Raw genomic sequence first — 23384 nt, 5'->3', positions numbered from 1 at the left:
GATACTGTAGTAACATCTTTGATGGTGGATGGGAGATGATTCCACAGTCGAGCCGCATGGACACTATATGAGTTAGAGAATAAAGATAAATTGTGTATGGGTATTAAGAGAGTGCCTTGAGAATGAGAACGAAAGTAAACCATGAACTGATAAGCGTTGAAATTTCACGCAGGTATATAGGAGCGTTAGGACTATGAAGTACATTGAACAGAAGTTAGAGGGAGTGATAGTCTCTCCGCTGTCTACTTTTGAGCCATTTAAGTTGCCTACGATAATCAAAAATGTGGTCATATTTCCTAAGAACAAAAATGTACCTAATGTAATGTAATGACCGATAATAAAGACATTCGTTTGAAAATGCTCTAACAAGGCGAAACAATTGCCACGAAATTTTTGTTTTTATATTTGCAAAAATAAAATAAAGTGTCCATTAGACTCAAATCAGTGTTTGATTTTAAATATTATAAGTATATAAAAATGCATTTTCTGATGTATCGAAATTCACACAATCTTATTTACGACTTTAGAGGGTATATATCATAATTGGAGACGAGGAACTAGAATCCCGACCGTCCATGCGCTCTGCAGCTGCAAGACGTGCTGGGATATTAATTTACTGTACAGCGCCCTTGAGGTGATTTTCACAAAAATGGCGCTTTATAAATTATCCAAACACATAACACAAACACACATACATACTTACTCTAAGTAATAGATATAAAGAACTTTTTCCAGTATTTATAGGGCCAAGACGTTTTAATCGCCATAAATCTTTATTCAGTATAAGCAATATAAAGATGGGTGTTCTTGTGGCCAGCACACAACTAAATGCCAGTTCAAGTCCCCCACAATCTACAGAAGTAAGCAATTTAAATGGAAATTACTCGTCGTATTTCTTAGATCAAGTTTCTCAATTTTAGTTAGAGCGTTATGTGTAATTGAATTCAACCGTTTTAAATAAAATTTATTTATTTTTCAGTTTCTCCGACTGAAGTAGGATAGTATATAGTATATAACATCAACAGATGAAAGATTTGAAGGAATAAAGATGTTCAAATATAGGCAGAATGGTGAATGTTACACAGTGTGTAAAATGGCCACTTAAACCAGCCATTGACAGGTCATAAGCCCTGTAGATGCCTAGACTTCTATATTACCTTCTCTTAACTGTTCTTCATCTCTGTTGTAATATGTTCGGATAGTAAATGAATTATATTTTAAAGTCTTCTACATACACTCAAAATCCTTTACTGTACATTGGTGCGAAGGAACTTGGAATATGCATCATAAATATGGAATCCTATGCACAATGTGCAGATTTCAAGCATTGAAAATATTCAAAAGAAATTCGTAAAAAACATGTTTCCGGTTGAAACTTGAGTTTAAATCTGATCGATATGTTAAAATCTGTAAAAACCATTACCTACAACTTCTGACAAAACGTCGTATGTTGACTGATATAATTTATCCATTAAAAATCGCATCTGGTACTATGCAAACTACTCGTACTATGCAAACTCTTATTAATGTTCCTACAAAAATTGTTAGGGATAACCTATTCTTCATATTTCTCTTATTTCATCTAATTATAGGCAAAATTCATATTTATGGCGAACTTTAAATAATTTTAAAGTAATTACAAAATCATTAAACATAGATTTATTTCCGAATAATCATAATGACGTGCTGCGTTTGCTTTCGAAATAATTCATAGTTTTTTTTTCTTTTCTTTTTGTTTATCATTAGATTACTGTTTATTTTATGATTGAGAGTATTATTTTTTGACGAACTGTGTTTTTTATATAAGATAAATATAACTGATGGTTATTAGAAAATAAAAAAATAAAATATAAACATTAAAAATATATTTAAAAAATTCCTCCAAAATAAAAAAAAAAGGTATACAAAATCACGAAACATATAAATTCATCAATTTATCAATGAAATAAACACATTCTAATAATTTATGTTTACTTTTGGATAACTTGTACACAGAAATATTTTTTTAAAAAATAAACAAACTTATTTTAAAATAATATAATATGATTATTTTTCGATCGAGTAAAGTGTCGTATGAAGGTTGGATAACATGGTTCTGGTGCGTTGTAGAGTAGTGTCTTGGGGAGGCATCAGGCGTGTATCGCTTCTATAGATATCGTATGGGCAAAATAACACTGCTTTCGTGTGTTGTGTCGAGGTTCCACAACACTAGTTGGCAGCTGACAAAATTTAAAGAAACGTACTATAAAATAATAGAACTAATTAACTGCATATTTCAGCACAATAAATGAGAAGAGAATATAAACAAATACAAAATCGCAAAATTATATTATTTTTTTTAATGTTAAAAAATGTTTGATGAGATGCCTGAATGTATGGAAAATGAAAAGAGTTTGATTGAATCAAAAAAGAAAAAAACAATGTTTTGAGTGTGCCCAAATATTTGTAGACATGGCGGACTTCCTCTTTAGGGAGATTTTAAGATCTAATTTTTTTGTAACATACTCAAAACATTGTTGATTGAACTGGTATACGAAGTATAAAAATTGAAAAATGGTTTTCGGGCATTTTCTATTAGGTGAAATAAATGGTTCAGCCGGATGAATCTTTTCTTATTATTCTTCTTTTCCACGTCCACTCTTTAGTTGAGCATGTGGAAATCACCAATTGCCTTCAGGAGACCCTATCGCCGGAAAGCATTTTTGCCTCTTCCCACGTCAATCCAGCGCCCCTTAATTCCGACGAGAAAATGAATGAATCTCACCCACATGATAAAGGTTTCAGCTGTTTTAATTCACAAAAATCAACAGGTGGAACAGTCGAGGAAATGTGAATATTTAAACATAGTCTAATGGTTAATGTAAGCCGGCCAATGACAGGTCATAAGTTCCCTTCTCAAAAATGTTTTCCTTCTCTGTTGCACTAAATTTAGTAAAAAAATAAATGTTTTGTTTACTGTATAGGATAATATAAATGGTAAAATAATATTTTGGTGCACAACTGGTAGTAAAAAACCTGACATTTACCTCAGGTACTCTTACCAGGCGTAATTCTCCCGAGATCAGCCAATCAGGAGACGAAGTCCGAACACGACTCACAGACCAAATAAAACAACTTTCATTGTGAGTTTAGGAGTTGGAAGTTATCCCAGCAGCCAGATGCAGTATGCTCAGAATCCCAAAGTAAACACTCGTCTGTAATTGAAATATATTAAAAGTTTTTAAGTTGGCACACAATGAATGTTTTTTTTAAAGTGGTTTTTATCTTTATGTCTCTTAATGTTATTTATATTTTTCCTGTACGTGTGATGTCACTGAACTCCTCCTAAGTGGCTTAAGCGATTAACGGGTGGTTTTTAGAGAAATGTAGATCTTTGCGCTGCGCGTGTTTGCAAATATTAAAATCTTCAACTAATCTGTAAAAAAGAAGTTAGGAGCATAAATATTTTACTCATCGATCCACTAGGGTTGCATTCAAGGAGAATGAACATACACAAAATGGAGGGATGTTGTTTTTTGGTGCATAAAAAAGTTTGTTTTTGAATGTTTACAAACAGCATTCATTTTTTGTGGATCTCAATCAGATTATTTTCTTAAATTACTTATAAATTAAACCCATTTATTTACTTTTACTGGATTTTTGGTAAACCTTAAATGATTTCAAATGACATTTTATACATTTTTAAAAATCGTACTCCTACATAAGTGCACCCCTTTTGTAGAAATACGATTTTAGTTTGACATTTGCAAAAAAAATATATATTTGAAAATAAATTATTTTATGTTTTGGAATTTAACCGTAAACAAGAACCTTGGTACCTACTTATCAATGAAAAGTCTTTTTCCAAGCTAAGAGCAGGCAAACCAACGTTTGGGCGGGACAGCGTCTGTCAGGTCTACTAGTAAATACATAATATTTACATTCAAACTATGAGCAGAATCATAAAATAAATTCAAAAACGGATACACAAAAAAAAATTCTCCATGTAAAATAATGCTTTCGACGTAATGACTAGTCAGGTGAAAATCCCGCAAAAGGAAATCGAGTAGAGTTAAGTTCTTGCAACAGAGATAAAAAGTTTGTAAACTTACATGAACACATTTCTTTGGTAAAATTTAATTTTATTATTCAATATTGTGGCCTTTGAGAGCGATACAACAATCATAGCGGTCATTCAGTTTTTCGATGCCATTTTTTTTAGTAATATTTCTCTTTAGCCTTAAAATTAGCCTCAGTTTCAGCGATCACCTCTTCATTAGTACTGAATTTCTTCCCAGTGAGCATTTTTTTGAGATCTGCACACAAGAAAAAAATTCTGGGGGCCAGACCTGGAGAATACGGTAGATGGTGAAGCAATTCGTAGCCTCATTCATGCCGTCGTTTTCATTGATTTGTGACACTTTTCTTCTTCAAATGGAGCCAATTTTTCATGATGTCATCCTTTAAACGATCTAGTGAAGCATTCAATCCACTTGGCTGACTGTCAATTGAACTCTGGGGTGTAGTACGGAGCCATGTTTCATCCATTGCAATATATCGATGGAAAAATTCATCTTTATCAGAGGTTAATATCGCTAAACATTGTTCCGAGTCACCGAGGTTGATTTTCCCGGTGCAGAGTCCAAATAATGTTTATCAAGCCAAGTTTTGGCTACAACATTATTTTTTTCACCAAAAAGAAATGCTTCATTCACACACAAAAAAAATATATTTTTTTTACATTAACAAAAATAGTTTGACTCACAATGCTATATCTCACGAATCAATATTCCGACAGCTGTCAAATATATTAAAGCATCTTTTCGAAATTGGTACTTACTAAAAATCATATGAATTCAATTCTTGTAACGCCATTTATGTGTCGGTCTACAAGCTTTTTAGCCCACCTCATATTTATGAAGATGTTTTTAAACTAGAATATTTTATAGCCCCTAGACTGGCACCTGAAGCGTAAGACTGATTATCTTATTTTTATGTACCAAAAATGATCCAGATGCGCTGCGATGGTGATGATGATGATCGGTTTTATATTTATTTTGCCAGCTTGTATCAGCTAAAGTACAAATCTTGACCAACTTACTCCGGTTTGTTTTACAATCAACTACATAATATTGAATATGCATATTTTTGCCAAGTGTCCTGAAGGTAAAAAGTTACGCGAGTTCCTGTAAAGAGTACCAAGAATGTCCTAGCTAAAATGTGATAAACATAACTGTAAAAAAATCATGATTGTAATGGAAGTGATCATTTATTTTTATATATTTTATATATTTTAGCACCTCGCGCGGCGAAAAGATAGGGTGAGGGGGTGAAACGTCGAAACGAATCCAACTTACACGGGATCATCCAAATAATATTTATTGTTCGTACCAACGCTCATCCTAATCAATACCTACCTACTTGTCCTTTCCATTTCCTAGCGCACTCCATGTAACAATAATTCTACGTGTGAGTGCCGGAAAAAAATAAATATTATCAGTGCACAATCTAACATCAACCGAGTGAAGTGCTTAGTTAATCTTTCCCCAAGTGAGCTGTGCCTGCGTCCATTTAGACTGCCAGCTCTATACAAGCTGTGCCAGCGTCTCACGACCGCCAGCTTTACCAGGATTCCAGCACACGCCACGCCTCATCATCAGCAGGTTAGTGGAGTTGTGCAACCTTCCTTTCCCAACAATACAGTCCATTCTAAATTTTCCTCCTCCTAGAATGAGATATTTTCCCTACCTCGTCCACTCCGCAAAATATATATTAAGTGTATTTAAAGTTACTTCAGAAAACAAATTGGCACAAACGTTCCGAACATTGAATTTACCATAAGAAAATCTTAAATTGCTACATTTTATAATATGCAAATTTGCTGAACCTTTTTATGGTTAAGAAAATATGTTACATGCCTAATTTCCCTCTTAACGACAAGAACAAAATGAAAAATACCCCTTTCTCTGGAATTATAAAAGTTTCCTCTTAAAAATGGTGAGTACTTAACGCAAACTTTCTCGGTAAAAGCCCAAAGTTTTGTTTGACACCCATAAAGATCACATGTCAGGGCATTTTATTAGTTTTGTAACGCCCGCTAAGACCTATATGTTGTATAGTTTGCCCCAAACTAACAAATTAAAGTCATTTGTCTTATTTAAGTTAGGAAACAGCCGATGTAGTGTGTTGTTTAAGATCAACTTTTCTTCAGTGCCCTTATTCAAGAGGACTTTATACTCTAATCGATATTAAGGATCTTCATTGAGTCTAATGGTTAAGGGAAAATTATTTTAATATCATGTGTTGTTATACGTTTCATTGATGTTATCAATTGAGTTTTAAATTATTTTAATTACTTTTAATGAAAAAATATGGGTCTAACACAGCAAACAGGACCAGAAACTTGCATATCGGCATGCTTGTCAACGGAAATAAAGTCCTGCATTACGTCGTTAATAGCGCAAAGGGCCTGAAATGTGAAAATTTTCACAAAAAATATATGAGTTCTTTTTTTTTAAACTCTTGTGTGGCGGTTTTGGAGCACAAATTTTCATAAAATACAAGACTAGATTTATTTATTTTATGTATTTAAATCATACAATTGTATTTTTTATTCGTCTTGTTCTTCATTTTTGTGTTATCTGCGTTACAGAAAACTAGGTGTTTTCCTCAGATAATGAGGTCCAACTGATAGATGGACCGGATCTTGTCTTGAGGTTGTAATTTTTATTGTTTTTGTTCTTGCTTTAATTTAATTAGTTGTATTTAATTTTATTAGTCCCTGTATTTATTATAAGAAATTGTATTTACCATCGTTAGAATAAACTGCATAAGTCCGTCACATAAATAAATATAACAAATTTAACCCTGAAAATGCCTAAAGTTCCATAATGCTTTCATAAAAAGGTTTTCTATCTCTGTTGTATTATGTTTATCCAAATCATTTTTTGTAAGCTTACATCCAGTTTTCGTTGTCAAAAATTTGAACAAATTCAAGTTTTTGCGGATTTAACCGGCTAGGCTTTTAATAATAGAAAAATAAAATATTCCCACACCACCTTTGTTTTGTTTACCTTCGTTTAACCTGAAGGTACAATGTTTTGTCAGTAAACAACGTATACTTAGAAAGATTTCCATATAAAGTAGTAACAAATAACATTGTTTTGTTTACTTTGTTCTTCGATGAGAATCCAGGAACACAAACGTATGTATGTTTAATGTGGAATTCGTGTATATTTTGCTAGTAGAATACTTAAAAGAGTCCAATGCTCCATCTATCTGCTTCTATGCCGTCAATTATTTATGAAGAAAATACCTTTAAAAATGTATACATCCAAGTCCTTATGTAACAATCGAGGAAAATACTTTATGATAGAGTTTAACGTCTTTTATCAAAATCATAAATTCTCTACTCGCGTTCAGTAGCCTATACGAAACTGCGTTGTTACTCCAAACGCAGCTTTTTAGAGAGATTTGATTTATTTTGTTTCTATTTATTATGGTTCATAAACCATAAACAATACATATGGTGGCCTCTGTGGTGTAGTGGTCAAGACGCTTGACGCTCACGCACGGAAGGTTCCGGGTTCGATTCCCGGAGAGAACACAAAAATTAAAATGTGATTTTTCTCAAGCCTGGTTGCTTTGTCATGTAATTCACCACTGTAATTGGGCCTCCTGGCCTACTGTGGTGCAAAAAAAAGGTACAAAAAAAAAAGGATACAACATTGGTGTTATAATCACGATTTTTTGTGTTTAAATATTGTTCATCAGTTAAGTTGTGAACATAACATACACAAATTAGTAAAAAAAGTTTAAATACATCTAAATTATAATCACTAAATCCTTAACACAAAGACAACTTAAACGAACACAAACTAATACCACTATCAGACAAAGGCATTTTGAGTATTATTCTATTAAAATCTATAACCTACTTCCATTATCTATTAAAACAATTTGGAAAATGTGTGCTGGTGCTGCAGCCAATTTAATAATAAGTATGGCGGTCGATCTTTTCTTAATAAAAGATCTGTATAATGGTAGACTGTGTAAAATATTTATTTTAAAGCACAGTGCGCTTTGTGACGACTAAAAACTTCGAGAAAAAACGATATAGAGAGAGATTATAGCCCTTGTTCTATCTTCATATAATATGATATTAGTACTCACCAAAGCAACTATACTCTGGTTTGGCACTCACAAAAAAAATATAAATTTAAATTAAGAACTAAATTAAAGAAAAACTTAACACAATAAGTAACGAGAAAATGTTTTAAAAGGCTATAAAAAAATGAATGGCGGAGCTAGGTAGAAGTAAAATGGATTGCCTCATTCGCCCAAACCAATATTGAATCAACGGCTCCACAAATGTAAAGCTTATGTTAAGTTTTTGTTCTTTCATTTTGCGTTTTGTAATATATAACAAGTACGTAGTGTTTAAAACTTTCTGAACATTTTGTTATTATCTCTGTTTATTAAGTCTTCTTTGTTTATTCTCAGACGAAAAAATATTTTCCAAAAATATATTGTAAAGTGTCCTCGGCACAGGTAACCCGATGAGGTCACTTTATTTTTATTATTAATGATAGTTTATAGTGGAAAAAAATATTTAAAAAAAAATTAATATATATTTTTAAACGTTAACTTGTTTAGTTTAATTTTATTAATATTGTGATAGTCATTACAAATAAATTATACAGATTATTTTGAATTATTTAACCTAGCTAACATAAAAGATAATTTGATTTTGCGTAACAGTAAGTTCTATTATAATATTTTTTCTAATATTTCTAATATTGTTCTCCTATAGTATTGTTAAAGAGATATCATCTTTAAAATTACTTTCTACATAAGGAATACATTTTCAGAATGAGTGTACAAGTATGGATTATGTCCAAAAAAAGATACCATTGCAGGAGACTGCTGCAAGATATTGCATATATTTATATACTATTAGGAACGTTGACAGATGTTTATTGAAATATATGTATGTTCATGTAAAAATATTTATTTTTTATTTTTGTCATTATTGAATAATATTTTTTTTTATTTTTATTTATTTCTTAAGTTAGCTAATATCAAAACTAATATAAACTATTATGTACATTTACATCATCTATATATATTTACATTTCCTTACAGTAACTTTTACATTTATTTTTAAATTCTTTCAGACACTTTTCATTCTTCATACATTCAGGCATCTCATCATACATTTTTAAACCCTTATACATCAAACAATTTTGCGACTCAGCTCTTTTCAATAATGGTAGTCTTATTTTATCCTTTTGTCTAGTAGCATATTCATGACAATTTTTGTTTAAGACAACTTTATCCTTAAAATATTTTGGTAATTTATCGTGAAAAAAATAATGTATAAATATCAACATATTAAATTTAAGTCTCCTTCTTACAGATAACCATTTTAGTTCATCTCTCATTTTTTTAACATTGCTATATTTATTTTTCTTAAGAACTATTCTCATCGCTTTATTTTGTAAAATTTCTAGTTTATTTAAATTTCCTTCGTTTGCTAAAAATAATATTGTTGAGCAGTAATCTATATGTGGAAGAATGATTGTTTTGTAAATTAGTTCTGCAATAATGATGAAAGAAGGCTGAATGCTTTCAAAAGCTGAACTCTTAGCTGAATGTGTGGTAATACTATATATGATGGGTTCACAAATGTCGACATCGTTCGTCATGTAAGGCTGGCCATAAGTATAAAAGGAGTTTGGCGTTGGTTTGTACATATTTAGAAAAATTTACTTAAAAAGAAACAAGCTAAAAATGTATATGGATGCGAAAATTGAAGAAGATCAAGAAAGACATACTTATATTATATAATAACATTACTAATACTTGAAGATGAACCGTGGAATACTTCAAAATGGTCATGTCAAAAATCAGAATAATCAATGCTCGTGAATAAAAAGATGTGTGTAGAAGAAGCATTATTTTGCGTTTTTTCTTTTCTACATACCCTAACAAGGAAACAACGTGATGGTTTGTTTGACATAATAGGTAACAAATCTTACGTTTCAGGTGACAAAACTTATGCCAGTCATGCAGTAGTAAAAATTTGCAGCGTATCTGGCAATGACCGGTTGAAATCAGTGATTTTTCGAATATCGAATTCAAGCAGGGCTCAAAACTTACGTATTGATTTGTTCAATTGTTCATCAATGAAAATTTATTTAAAAAAATGCTGCATTGCATCATTTGCAGTGTAAGTGGTCTAATATTTCAAAAAAAATATCGAAAAACACCGGAATTTTAATTTTTCTCTTAAAATATATATAAGTAACTTTTTGAAACATTAAAAAGCATCTAAAAACTTAGTTTTTATTGCCAGATGATTAGAAAAAAATAATAAAAGACAAATTAAGTAGATGCAAAAGGTGTTTTTTTAAGTCTTAATGAAAATTTTTAGTTTTTACCGTCCATATTAAGAGTGCTTTGCACATTTTGCTTTTCTTTAAATGAAATGACCAAGAACTTATCACAAGGAGGTGGTTTTGATTCGAGTTCCATTCCCACTCTGCGAATCAACTAACCAATTTGAGAGAATATAGTGATATATTATTTAGATTAGAAATTGTCATTTCAGCGTCATTGATCTCGATTAAAAGTTGATAATGAAAGCCATCTTTATATTTTTGTCTATTTTCGGGCTGTTAAAAATTTGACGCATTTATGACAATATCAGCGTGGCACAGAAAATTACAAAAAATCTAACTCTGGCCATAAAAACAGATATTTCACGCAAACTTTTCTTTGTATCGAACCCATGACCTCAAACATGGTAGGCGAACGAACCAACCACTATACTACCAAGCAGACTTATTTCCGCTTGATTTTCCTCTTCGTGATAATAACCTAAGAGAACTCACCGAGGGTAAAATACTATTTAGGGTTCAGGGCCTCGATTACAATGGGAAGTTAGCAGAGTTATCTTTGACTGTCAATAGAGTTAAATTGAAATTTATGGACGAAGATGTTAATATTTGTGTTAAAGTTTAAGGTATCTTTGTCAGTAACCTGCATTTGAACATGTCAAGTTATGCTTATTTTGTTTTTCAAACAGAAAACTTTATTTTACTTTACAGATAAAATTTTGCAGATAACAGTTTACTTAACATTGTAATACGTGCCCAGGTCTAATTGACTAGTGTCAGATCTAAATTTTTGCCAGTTTTAGTCAATAAACGAATTTCAGCAGCAGTTTCAGTTTCAGCCAAAATTTGGCCAAAAATTAAGCTCAGCCAAAACCTGCTATCGGAATGTGTCGGACTACGTTTAGTTGTACTCGGGTACATCTTTTGACTCATGGCTCTCGGCCGTCTGACCAGTGATTTGTTGCCTATAGTTTATTGTTCTTAGATCTATTATATTTAAATTTTAAAAACTCTTACATTGTTAATAAGTTAATGTTCCATAGCGTCCACTAAAAAACTTTTACATAAAAGTCATATTAACATTTTACAACAGAGATGAAGAACATTTAAGAGAAGGTAATATAGAAGTCTAGGCATCTACAGGGCTAATGACCTGTCAATGGCTGGTTTAAGTGGCCACTTTACACACTGTGTAACATTCACCATTCTGCCTATATTTGAACATCTTTATTCCTTCAATTCTTTCATCTGTTGATGTTTGTGAAGTGAAAGAGCTAAAACCTTTATTTATGCGGGTGAGATTCATCTAATTAAATTATTTCACCAAGATACTAGGCAACGCCTGAAAATATTATTTTTTCAATGGCTTTACTTCTTCGTGGACCAGGTAATTTATCAACAATATTTTATTTTTATTTTTTTGGAGTTGAATCCAGTCCTTGTTTGCAAAAATTTGGACAAACTCAAAATATTGGAAAAGTCATATGTTTGGGTAGGTAGGAAGAAATTGCCTTAAAGCGATACGCCCGCCATTACTGGTTTATAAATTATGTATATGTATATAGTGTTAAATAAATATATAAATAAACAACAACAAACCAATAAGTGCGAAAAATAAACAAATGTACTCATTAAATTTATCCTTTTTATTTCATTGAACATTTTTAAAAATACTTATTTTAATGAACTCGAAAGGTTTAACCGTAAAAACGATTGATTTTAGGGGTTTTGAACTGACTTTTAACTTTTCAAATATGTTTCGGTTTTCGCCAAAATTGGAACAGAAGCCGAAATTTCGTTTTTGTCGATTACTACAATTTACTCGCAGAACTGTAATATTTGTCCACGTGGACGCAGAAATAAAAATTGCCACCTCTGTTATTTTTCCCAGAGCCATATTTTATTTCAAATCGTAATAAATAACTTAAAAATCTTTAAAAGCATCAAAAAAACCAAAGAAACGATCCACTTTCTTGAAATTAAAGCAGTCAATTCGTCATTTTATCGTATTTTTTGCCAAGGGGCTATTTTTCAGAAACTTTTAATGGCTTCCCTAAAAGGATCTCTTTCATTCAATGTTTGTCTGTTTGGTTCCTCGAACTGCAGGGTCGTATTTTTCAAATTACTGCCCTTATACGCCCCATTACAGCCGGCCCTGGATTACTGCTAGACTTCCTTTACTGAACCAACCCCAAAACTACCATTTCAGTGACTTGTAATGGTCGCTTTATTATCTTTGAAAAAAATCCTAAAAGACTGAATAGTTTCCTGAAAGTAGAAAATGGATTTAAATTTAAAGTTGTTTTCTTTAAATATCGTATATAGTCATAGCACACTTTTTTTTGCATTACATTCATTGAATAATTATCAATACATTGTATAATTTGTATGTCACATCAACATTTTTTTTTTATTTGACGGTGTATGCTTTTGAATAATATTTTTAAAATCATAAAAACCAAAAAAGATACATATTATCAACATTTAAAACATTAGCTTTGTAGTTAAACTTTTAACTAAATGTTTTTAAATATTTGTATATAACCACTTACCGACTTTTCTATGTCTACCGGTTTCGAGACATAGCAGTCTCTTCGTCAGGACACAAATTAAACCTCATTTATCCCCTCCACCTTTTTTCAACTATTTCTCAAACAACATAGAATATTTTCATAATTTTACCATTTCCTAGTCCATGCCGTGTTGGTTTTATATGTTTGTGCAACAACTTTGGTGAAGGTGTATAGTGGGTTTTGCAAGTTGGTTTAATTGGTTTTCTGACGAAGAGACGGGTAGTTATTAAAACCTGTAGACATAGAAAGTCGGTAAGTGGTCATATACAAATATTTTATAACATTAAGTGAAAAAAGATACATTTGTAGATACGTAATTTTTTTTATTTTTGAATTATATTATATAAAGTAGAATACAAACGCACTAAATTCCCAGGAGTTACTACGAATCAATCTGGGAGTAAAATAATATTACTATTTTTTTTTTTTTTTTTTTATATTACCAAAATTTTTGGTATTCAGGACAAAAAAGAGACAAAGCAAATTAAATATTTCTAAATATAGGACCACAATCTTCTTCTTATTAAGCCTTATTCTCTCTACTGCGGCCTTTTCCAAACGTCTCCATTCCTTCCTATCACCCGTTTTCATCATCTATGTTTTACTGGCTATCGAGGCAATGTCATCAACCTATCGTTTCTGTGGCCTCCTAACACTTTTTTGTTTACCCATGGTCTCCACTCTATTATTCTGAATGTCCACCGGCCATAATTTTGCCTAGCCAAGTGTCCTGCCCATTGTCATTTTAATTTCGTTTGCACGATCCATGATATCCATAACTCTGGTTTGGCGCCTTATTTTTTCACTATAACCTGAAAAACTTTTCTTACACAAACTCAATAAACATATAAAAATGCTTTCAGGAATGCACTTAGTAGTAAATCTAGGACTAGTAATAACTTATATTGACATATAAGTTATTACATCATTCTTAGAAATAATGTTTGAAATACTGTTTCCTTAATCGAGAATCTTCAAATACTTTGTGTAATCTGCAAGATTACTCCGCGATTTAAAACCGTGACTGGGTTTTTAGATGTTCACAATATTGCATACTTATTTGTATGAAAAAATAAGCTGGAATAATCGGCTAGTTTTATGGCTTTTTAAAATTATGTAGGGTACCATATTGGATGACACAAACGTGTTAAATTAGTTTACCTGAAGTAGACTGATGACCGATAATGCAATGTCATAATTTTCTATCGAATCAAATACATTCGTATAATGCAACTCTTATAGTATTGCACGTTTAACCAGGAGCATTGTTCTGCAGCACATTTACATCATACCTCTAATAAAGAAACGAACTGCAAAAGAAACGTCGTCAATGAAGAGACCACAGGACGCAGCCAACGTCAATCAGCCCGTTCAGTTATTCAGCTCAACACGATCAGTGCAGTTCGCTCAGCTCCGGCATGTTGTTTAAATGCAGTTACATCAACACCAACGTAACACTCGTCAGACACAATTCATTATTTATTCGCCATGTAATAAATAAACATCAAACAGCAACCTTGTGTCGTCTCTATCAATCTCTAACTGAGGTAGGAACTCAACAACCTATTCCATAGTTACAGTTGTTTAAAACATTATTATGCATAGTCAAATATAATGGTAAGCTACGCATTATTAAGTATATAGACAATTTGCCCCTGTTTTATACATAAGTATTCTTCTTCTTCTTCAGCCTTATTCTCTCCACTGCTGGATAAAGGCCTCTTCCAAACGTCTCCATTATTTCCTATATCCCGCTTTCATCACCCATGTTTTACCGGTAATAGTAGCAATGTCGTCAACCCATCTTTTCTGTGGCCTTCCAACACTTCATTATTTGCCCATGGTCTCCACTTTATTATCCTGGGTGTCCACCTGCCATCATTTTGTCTCGCCAAGTGTCCTGCCCACGCCATTTCAATCTCGCTGCACGATCTATGATATCCACGACTCCGGTTCGGCGCCTTATTTCTTCATTTCTTACTCTGTCTCTTAGACATACACCGACCATCTGTCTTTTCATGAATTCCATGGATCATGGAGCTATTTTTTTGTGTTATAGAAATGGTGTCTAGTCCGTATGTACATAAATATTAAAGAGTGATAATTTATTAATAAAAAAATACCATAACAAGCCTCAAATAAGCGTATTATAGAAACCAACTTGTTAGGCATGTAATTTGTGATGTTCTGGTCCTAAGGGGTAAATCACTTAACTGCATACGAGTACCTTAAGCGCTATAATAACTTGTGTTTCTAGTGACATCGAACAATCGCACAGTAGGACTAAATCGAAAGGATGGACAAAAATAAAATACCACCATCAAAGACTAATGCAACACTTCTCGATTATCTGTTACATGAAGGTAAAGTGATCAGCCTGATGCTTCATGTGCAAGGAATATGAAGTGTTTTAATGTAAAAATGCTTTTTGAACAAATATTTTATGTCAATGCCAGACGTTTAACCTGCCAACCACTTAACTAATCTTAACTGCAAATCTTTTTTATTATCGTTCACTTAATCGAGTGACCACTTTTCATTCAAAATCACATAAAATATGGGTGATAACAAAACATCCGTTCATCATATTAACTCTTTGTGACATAAATCAAAATCTTTGGATACAAAAACTGTTTTGGATTTTGCAATAATATAAATATTTTGAAAATAAGATACATAAATTACGTCAGTGTTTAAAACATTTAAGTTTGTAAGTGAAAATTCTTGATGGAAGTTCATTGTAATTTATTATATAAATAAAACACGAGTGATACTTTAATCCACAAATTTGGAATATCCAGTGACCGGTTTCATCGCTTTCGCGACATCTTCGAGACTGGTATCTTTATTAAAAAGTTAAATGTATTTATACAGAACAGAGGTAAGGATACATAATTCAAATTTATATGTAAGTAAATTAAATAAAGTTATTTTTATCTTAAGGATCATTATCAAAAAAAAAAATATGGGTTAACTAATGAATTGATATAACGCTATTTTAATGAGTTTAAGTATTTTATTTTATTTTTGGTGTCTCAGCCTTCGTGAGTGTGGTTTTGTAAATAATGATTTCTGAAAACCGGTCACTGGATATTCCAAATTTGTGGATTAAAGTATCACTCGTGTTTTATTTATATAATAAATTACGTCAGTGTTTTATTGATTAAATTATAAAACTATTAAACGTTCATTTTTAATGATGCTCGCTCTTAAACTGATAATATATTGACAAATTTCACCAAAAGTGTATTATCCCACAATTAATTCAATTAATTCAATTTCACTGAAATATATTTTGAACCTCATATCAGTTATATGGTCCCTAGACCTTGTTCAAAATCAAACGATTTTAAATTATAAAGGTATGGTAGAGTTTAGGAATATTTCCTTTTTTTGCAATTTTAAAAATCAGATTATAGGTATTTTAGGCCGTTGCTCATATCAAGGTGTATAAACCTTTCATCTTTGTTGTAATATATTAATATTGTATATTTAATTGTAATTGTAATATTTAAAATTCTCAACTCACTCTTAGATACGCCTGAACAACTGAGCTCAATAAAATTAAATATCCCAACTAAAAACCTTAGACAAAACTTACTCTTTCATACCGATAACCATAAAACTAACTATGGTTTTCATTCCCCTATGCCCAGAATTCTTAGGTCTGCCAACAAACATTGAATGATGTCCGTCTTGATTTTTTGGATAACAAGTTGTCTTTAATCAAACGATCACTGAATCAAATTCAATTATAAACACCTCTCTCCCGCTTCTACTCCCACAAAGTCTACCATAAACCATTGAGTTTTTCTTATTTTTTCCATAATAATTTTCCATGCATAAATGTGTCCGTAAAAATTACCAGTGGGCGTTTATATAAATAAATAAATATAAAATTTACATCTACCTTGGGGGAAAATCTAGTTTGTGTCTACAAAAAATGGACAAACTTAAAACACTGTTAATAATTCACGAGTGTATAATCAAAAAACTGCTTATTAATTTATTTTTTTTCAACAACTCCCTAGGGATAAAATCCAGCCGGTCTGCAGACATTTGGACATACTCAAAAAATTGTTGAATTTTGGAGCTCAGTTGCTCAAAAAAAAGTTTAATAATTGTATCATTTTCATAAAAACAACAAAATGGACCGATTTTAAAGATTTTTACAAAAACTTAACCTTTTTAATACAACTCAGCGGTTGAAATAATCAAAAAAGGGTTAAAATGTAATTTAATATGATTGAATACATGGTTTAATAGCCATTCAAATTAGTTTTTCAATTCAATTAAATTAAATTTATCTATTTTAATATAACATATACATTACAAACATATATTCAATACGTACATATTATAAAAAAGAAAAAATACATGATAGAGATTCATGTCAAAGTAGTAGGAGAATCCTGCTCCAGAAAACCCCTTCAGATACATGGAACAGATCAATATCCGAAGCGATGTTGTTCAGCATAGCGGTAGCCCTTCCAACAGGCATAACCATAGGCAAGTTGGTCTTGTATATCGGAATAGGAAACAATCTATGCTAACGCTGTCTTAGGTAATTATCAGGAACATACAAACCCATGCTCATCATAATCTCAGAATTATCGAACACACCGGGCAACAATCGATAAAAATGTGTAGTTAGACATATTAACATGTGTTTTAATCTTACACGACGACCCAGTCATCAAATCGAGCTATCATATTTGAAACAGGGATATCAAAAATATTTAAGAAATACTCTTACAACTTTTTAATGTCGGTACAGACACATGAGAAATACATCCTGATTGAAAAACATATTGACATCCATTTTTTAAATTTGTTTATCGTTACAGAAAATAGGCATCACATCATTTTCATTATATATATTTGATACCGTGTACGGTTTTATACGTACGAGTATAAACCATTTTTATTGGACCACATCAGGCCAGGAGACCCAATTCTAGTGGTGAATTACTGCACAGAATACCCATAAAATATATCAAAATTGCGATAGAGACGACACAATAGCAAAATTTGTAGCTACTATTTTTTTATCGTTTTACTTATTAGTTTTCATTATTTTATTATTAATTATATCAAATATGCGTATATGCGTATATGTTCATGTGTGTATGTATGTATATATGCATGTTCATGAGTGTTTATGTATGTTTTATGTGCATTTTTGAATGTATTTTGTCTATTTTTTATAAATTTATTGATATCATTCTAACTTTGTTAGAATTCCACTTGTCCATGCGCTTTGTAGCTGCACGATGATTGGTTATCTAGCTTTCATATACCAACTTAAAAATACCTAAATTTTATAAATGGGGTCTAGAATTCTAATCGTCTATGCGCTTAGTAGCTGCAAGACGTGTTGTAATCTTACTCCTTTTTATTATTCATATTATTTTTATTTTATTTTTTTAGTATCATTAATACACTAAATTTATTTGTCAATTTTTAAAATATGTAAATGGGGGCTAAATTTCTAACTGTCTATGTGCTCTGTAGCTGCAAGACGTCCTGTAATCTAGCTCCTATCTGTTATAATTTTTTATTGATCTTAATTGAAAAGGAGGAACTAGAATCCCAACCGTCCATGCGCTCTGTAGCTGCAAGACGTACTGGGATATTTATTAATTGTACAGCGCCCTTGAGGTGATTTTCACAAAAATGGCGCTATATAAATTATCCAACTATATATATATATATATATATATATATATATATATATATGGATGTGTGTGTTTGTAAATGTACGTATGTTGTACGTATACATTTCTATAAATATTTTTTTTTTTTTCACTATTTTATATATTCTTACTAATTCTTCTTCTTCTCTTCCTTATTTATTTTCCGATCCTTATTCCTTTCGCCACTAGAAAACTGTACTTTTTAAAATATTTTTGTTTCTATATACACATAATTAGTCTGGTTATTCGTTGTTATGTTTTATCTTTTGTTCGTTATGATGACTATGTTGGTTTCAAAATCTAAACTAAATAAATAAATAAAAACTAGGTCACAGCAAATCAGATTGACCAAGTCAACCAAGTTAATTGTAAGGAGTTGCCTAAGGCCAGAGATTCATGCGAAGTTTGCACTGTACGTGTCCTATAGACGAGCATATTTGACAGGTCTTTGCGCCAAGTAATGTTCCCAACTTCTTACACGCGCTGCCTACGCCATCAGGGAAATTAGAAGCTTTGGACCAAACTGAAATCAACGGTACCTACTCACGTAAATATTATATATTATATGGCGTCTCAGGGTACGCCTACGCAAGGCTTGAATTACATGGCGCCGAAAATTATAAAAGATCTTGTGCAAGACTTGACTCACTGTTTTTCATTTTAATAATAATGAAAAATTTAATGCATATACTGTCAGTTCCAAAATGCAGAACTAAGTTCGCACAGAGGAAATTCAAACAGGTTGGTCTAAGATCCTTCATTCTTCTTACTAAGGAACTACAAAACATTAAATCACTGGTACAGTTTAAAGTAGGTTTAAAGCCTTGGATTAGCATGGAAGGGACAGATAGACACATTCTTAGGAGAAAGAAAAAAAAAAAATGGTTTTTCTTTTATTTTTCTTCTCTTTTCTTTTCATAGTCGTGTCATACCATATTTACACTCAATAAACTTTTTAAAAATTAAAAAAGAAATAACCCACGCTCAGACGCTGAAGTGTTTTTGGAAATTTTTCCCCATTTATGTTACAGCTTAATTTTAAGATGTATTTTTCTAAAGTGTATTTTTGTAATTATATTTCTATGTAAATAATATATGTATGGAAAAAAATACACTTTTTATATGAATTACATTATATACCATTACAATCAAAAGATTTAATTTATTTTTTTTAGTTGCAGTACTTTTAGATTTGCTATTTAACTTTTTTTCATTTTTTGGTTCAGGTGACAGCTGGTGCCATGGAGCAATTTGTTAAACGGCCAACTGCAAAACAAGCATCGCGTCGTGGGTTTAATTCCCACCAGTTGCAAGAAAAACAAGTCAAGAAAGATTTTTTCTCATTGGTCTATTTTTTTCAAAAATGAAAATTAATTTCCGCTAAATTGTAAGCATACACCTCGTCAGAAGGTTCTTCTTTTAAAAAAATAAAAAAATCGTCAGCTTATTAAATTGGGAATGGGTAATTTTTTCTTGAGACTTTTCTCTGAATTTCGCTGAGCAAAATTTAGATAAATAAATATTTTATGAGTTTCATATATTATAGTTGCAGATTTCGTGATTAAATGTGTACTTTAAATTTGTGTGAGCAAAAAAGTTTATGATACTCAAGTGAAATCATTTTTATCTTTTTAGTGATGTTATACAGTGCCATTACTTTGAGAGGAAGTTTTTTTGTATGTCGGTAAATATTCTTGACATATGAATCTCATTTCAGCCTAAAAGTGATTCTCAGAGCTCTCATTTTCATTGCCCATAAAACGTCCGTCTACATAGGAGCAACGTCTTTCAGTACATTTACTTCGTTTTTACAATCGAGACATAATCAAAGAAACGCGGGCTGTAAAGAGACCACAGAGCATGTTTACGTCAGTCAGCCCAAAGAGGCAGCCCAAAAACGTCAGCGCAAAGGATCAGCCAAACCAAGTCAGCTCAATGCACTCATTCAGCATATAGTACAAGTGCAGCCAGTTCAATTCATCATCGTCATAACTCTTGTGTTCCCTTAAAGTTCCGTATATTAATTCAACACGTAATAAAAACATTATTGAACCTCAAACCTCGTATCTTCTGTTATTTTCTAACTAAAGTAAGAGCTCCAACCCTCATCAATTTAAATCCTACAAATGTATATTACATTAACATGCTCAATATTTTCTGGATTTGCTCGTTCAACAATTAAAATAAAAGAAAAATAATTTCATTTCATTTAATTTATTAATGGTTTATTTACATTAAGAACATTACAGAGAATCCAATTCATTCTTAATATATAACAAAATAATGATGAACAATCAGATGTATGAAATAGGAAAGATAAAAAAAGCCTTGCAAAATAGACACACGAATATATATTATAACAACTTGGAAATTGCTTTCCTAAGAGAAATCCCACTGTCATAAAATATATCGACTTCCGAGACGATACGATTGAATAACACGATTGCTCTACCCACCGGTATAATCATTGGCAGGTTGCCTCTGCATTGCGGTAGGTAGAACGACTTGTGTTGTCTTTGTCTAAGATAATTACCAGAGACAAATAGACCGAATTCATTCAGAATATCTGAATTATGTATGTGACCACCAATAAATTGAAAAAAGTGAACACCCAAATGAATATCCTTTTTTCCCAACAATGATTGTTAGCCCAGCATTCCTAGTAAGGATTCAGTCGGGAAAAGCCACGGGTAATATTCATTCTCCCCGAGATACAGATAACGCAGAAATTTTTTCTTCACCCTCTCTATCATTTAGGAATATGTGGTATCATTTGGCGACCAAATGATGGAACTTAATTCCAAGCGACTCCTTACTAAAGAATTATACAGTGTTTTTAAAGCCTGAATACTAAAAAAAAAAGTTTGTATTTCTATAAATAAATTCAAGCATTTGAAGCGAGTTACTGCATGTGGTTGAATGGCTCGCGTGAAATAGGCCGCAAGCGTAATACAGATCTGTATTACGTTATATTCCTCATGTTTAGACCTTTTATGTGTAGAATTCTAGACATATATAATTTTGGTATTTGGCCTACTAGAATGTTCTGATAATGTCTTATCGCGAATGCACGTGGGTATGTTTTTTTTATAATATAAATAATACTTACATATTCTTTATCCTTGTATTTTAATTTGGAATTTGCAAAGATGTAATTTTGTCTTTTATTTTTAGACTGTTGTGTAAGGAATAAGAAAGCACTTAAATATTTATATTTGCAACGCGGTAATATTTCTTATAAAACACCTACTTACTTCATGTTTTGGAATTATGTCGTTTGTTTAGACGACTTTAATTTTAACCAGCGCGTCTTGGCACCGGCTTTTTGCTTTATAATAAAACTAATTGTTTTCCTATACAAAAAGGAACGTATTGAAATCAGAGTCAGAATTAAGAGACAGTGAATCAGTTAGTTAGACCAGTGGAGAGTGTTATTCGCGCCGTTCCCCCGCGGGGGTTGGCGAAGAAGATAGAACGCCGTATTACTCTGTATATGCATCAGGACTTCTACTTTCTTACGCCTTATTTTCGTAGTCAACATTTACGTGTTGGTTACTGTTGTACTTTTAACTTTGTGAGAAAAATAAAATAAAGTTTAATCAAAAATGTTTTTCTACATTTTGATTAACAAGACTGCCAAGTTCCAGTACCATTAAGACGATACACCTTACTTTTACAGACACGGAAAACACAAAATAAATATTGAAATTACTTACAAAATTATGTACTGAAGAAGGGGAACCGTAAAGCAGTTTGTTTGAGATAAATAATTCGAAGAATTTAGTTTTGACTATGGGGGTTGTTGCGTGTATCGTATCTTGGTAAAAAGATTTTAAAAATATTACATAGATCAATCAAGGACACGCTTGAGATCAAAGACTCTACGGAAAGCTATTTTTTTTACATAATTTCATGAATGCCACGAGACTTTACTTTGAGAATTATTTCTTCCGTAAAATATTATTTTGGTAAAATATTGCGTTACTTTTTTCTTTGTTTGCCTGGTTGAAAATTGTTTTGGAATATTTAAAATTTATTTCATGTTAAGCAAAGCAATACGGAGAAAAAGTATAAAGTAAGTAAAATTAAAGAAATAATTAAAACATTTAATAGATTTTATTTTTATTTACTTATTTGGAAAAAACACCAGTAAATTTACAAACAAATCATACCGTTATATGGTGTACGAGTCCAATTAAAGTTTTTCAAGCCTATATGATACTTTTTATATTAATGAACAGATAAAAAAAATATGTACGAGTAAATAATAATATTTAAAAAATAACATACGAGATATTTGAATTAAATAATTATGATTTCGTTCTCAAGCGTAAGAAGGGATGAAAAGGATAAGAAAAGATCAGGATAAAATAGGAAAAAGGAGGGATTCTGTTGAGGAGATTACCCTTAAAATGCCTATAAAGAATAGATACACGAGAATAACGTGAAAGTTATACATATTAATTGAAGTAGTTATAATATTTTTTTATCCATATAAAAATAATTTTCTCAGCGCCAACTCATGTCAGCTTAGATGACCATCTTTTTTTTTTGTTTTGCACCACAACAGGCCAAGAGGCCCAACTACAGTGGTAAATTACAATACAGAGCAACCGGGCTTGAGAAAAATCACAGTTGATTTTTGTATTACCACCTTAAATTGAACTCAGAACCTTCCGTCAGTGAGTCATGTGTCTAAGCCGCTACACCACGAAGGCCGCCATCTTGTAAGTCTA

At 31.6% G+C, this 23384-nt stretch overlaps 1 protein-coding gene across 1 annotated transcript in view; it reads left to right on the top strand.

Annotated features, from left to right (window-relative positions):
* Nucleotides 1–797: 797 nt before the first annotated feature.
* LOC148278327 (uncharacterized) overlaps nt 798–23384 on the top strand; it is a 126923-nt gene continuing 104336 nt past the window's right edge. The window contains exons 1-2 of the mRNA XM_088231576.1: nt 798–860; nt 5555–5642. Of these exons, the coding sequence (XP_088087702.1) occupies nt 798–860; nt 5555–5642 (151 nt within the window). The remainder of the gene's footprint in view (nt 861–5554; nt 5643–23384) is intronic.

Source organism: Micrasema longulum, unplaced genomic scaffold (assembly GCF_059751315.1).
Source record: "Micrasema longulum isolate JH-2025_06_02 unplaced genomic scaffold, ASM5975131v1 h1tg000893l, whole genome shotgun sequence".
In the NCBI taxonomy this organism is placed as follows: Eukaryota; Metazoa; Arthropoda; class Insecta; order Trichoptera; family Brachycentridae; genus Micrasema; species Micrasema longulum.
The sequence above is the reverse complement of the archived record's forward strand: the minus strand, read 5'-3'. Positions and strand labels throughout refer to the sequence as shown.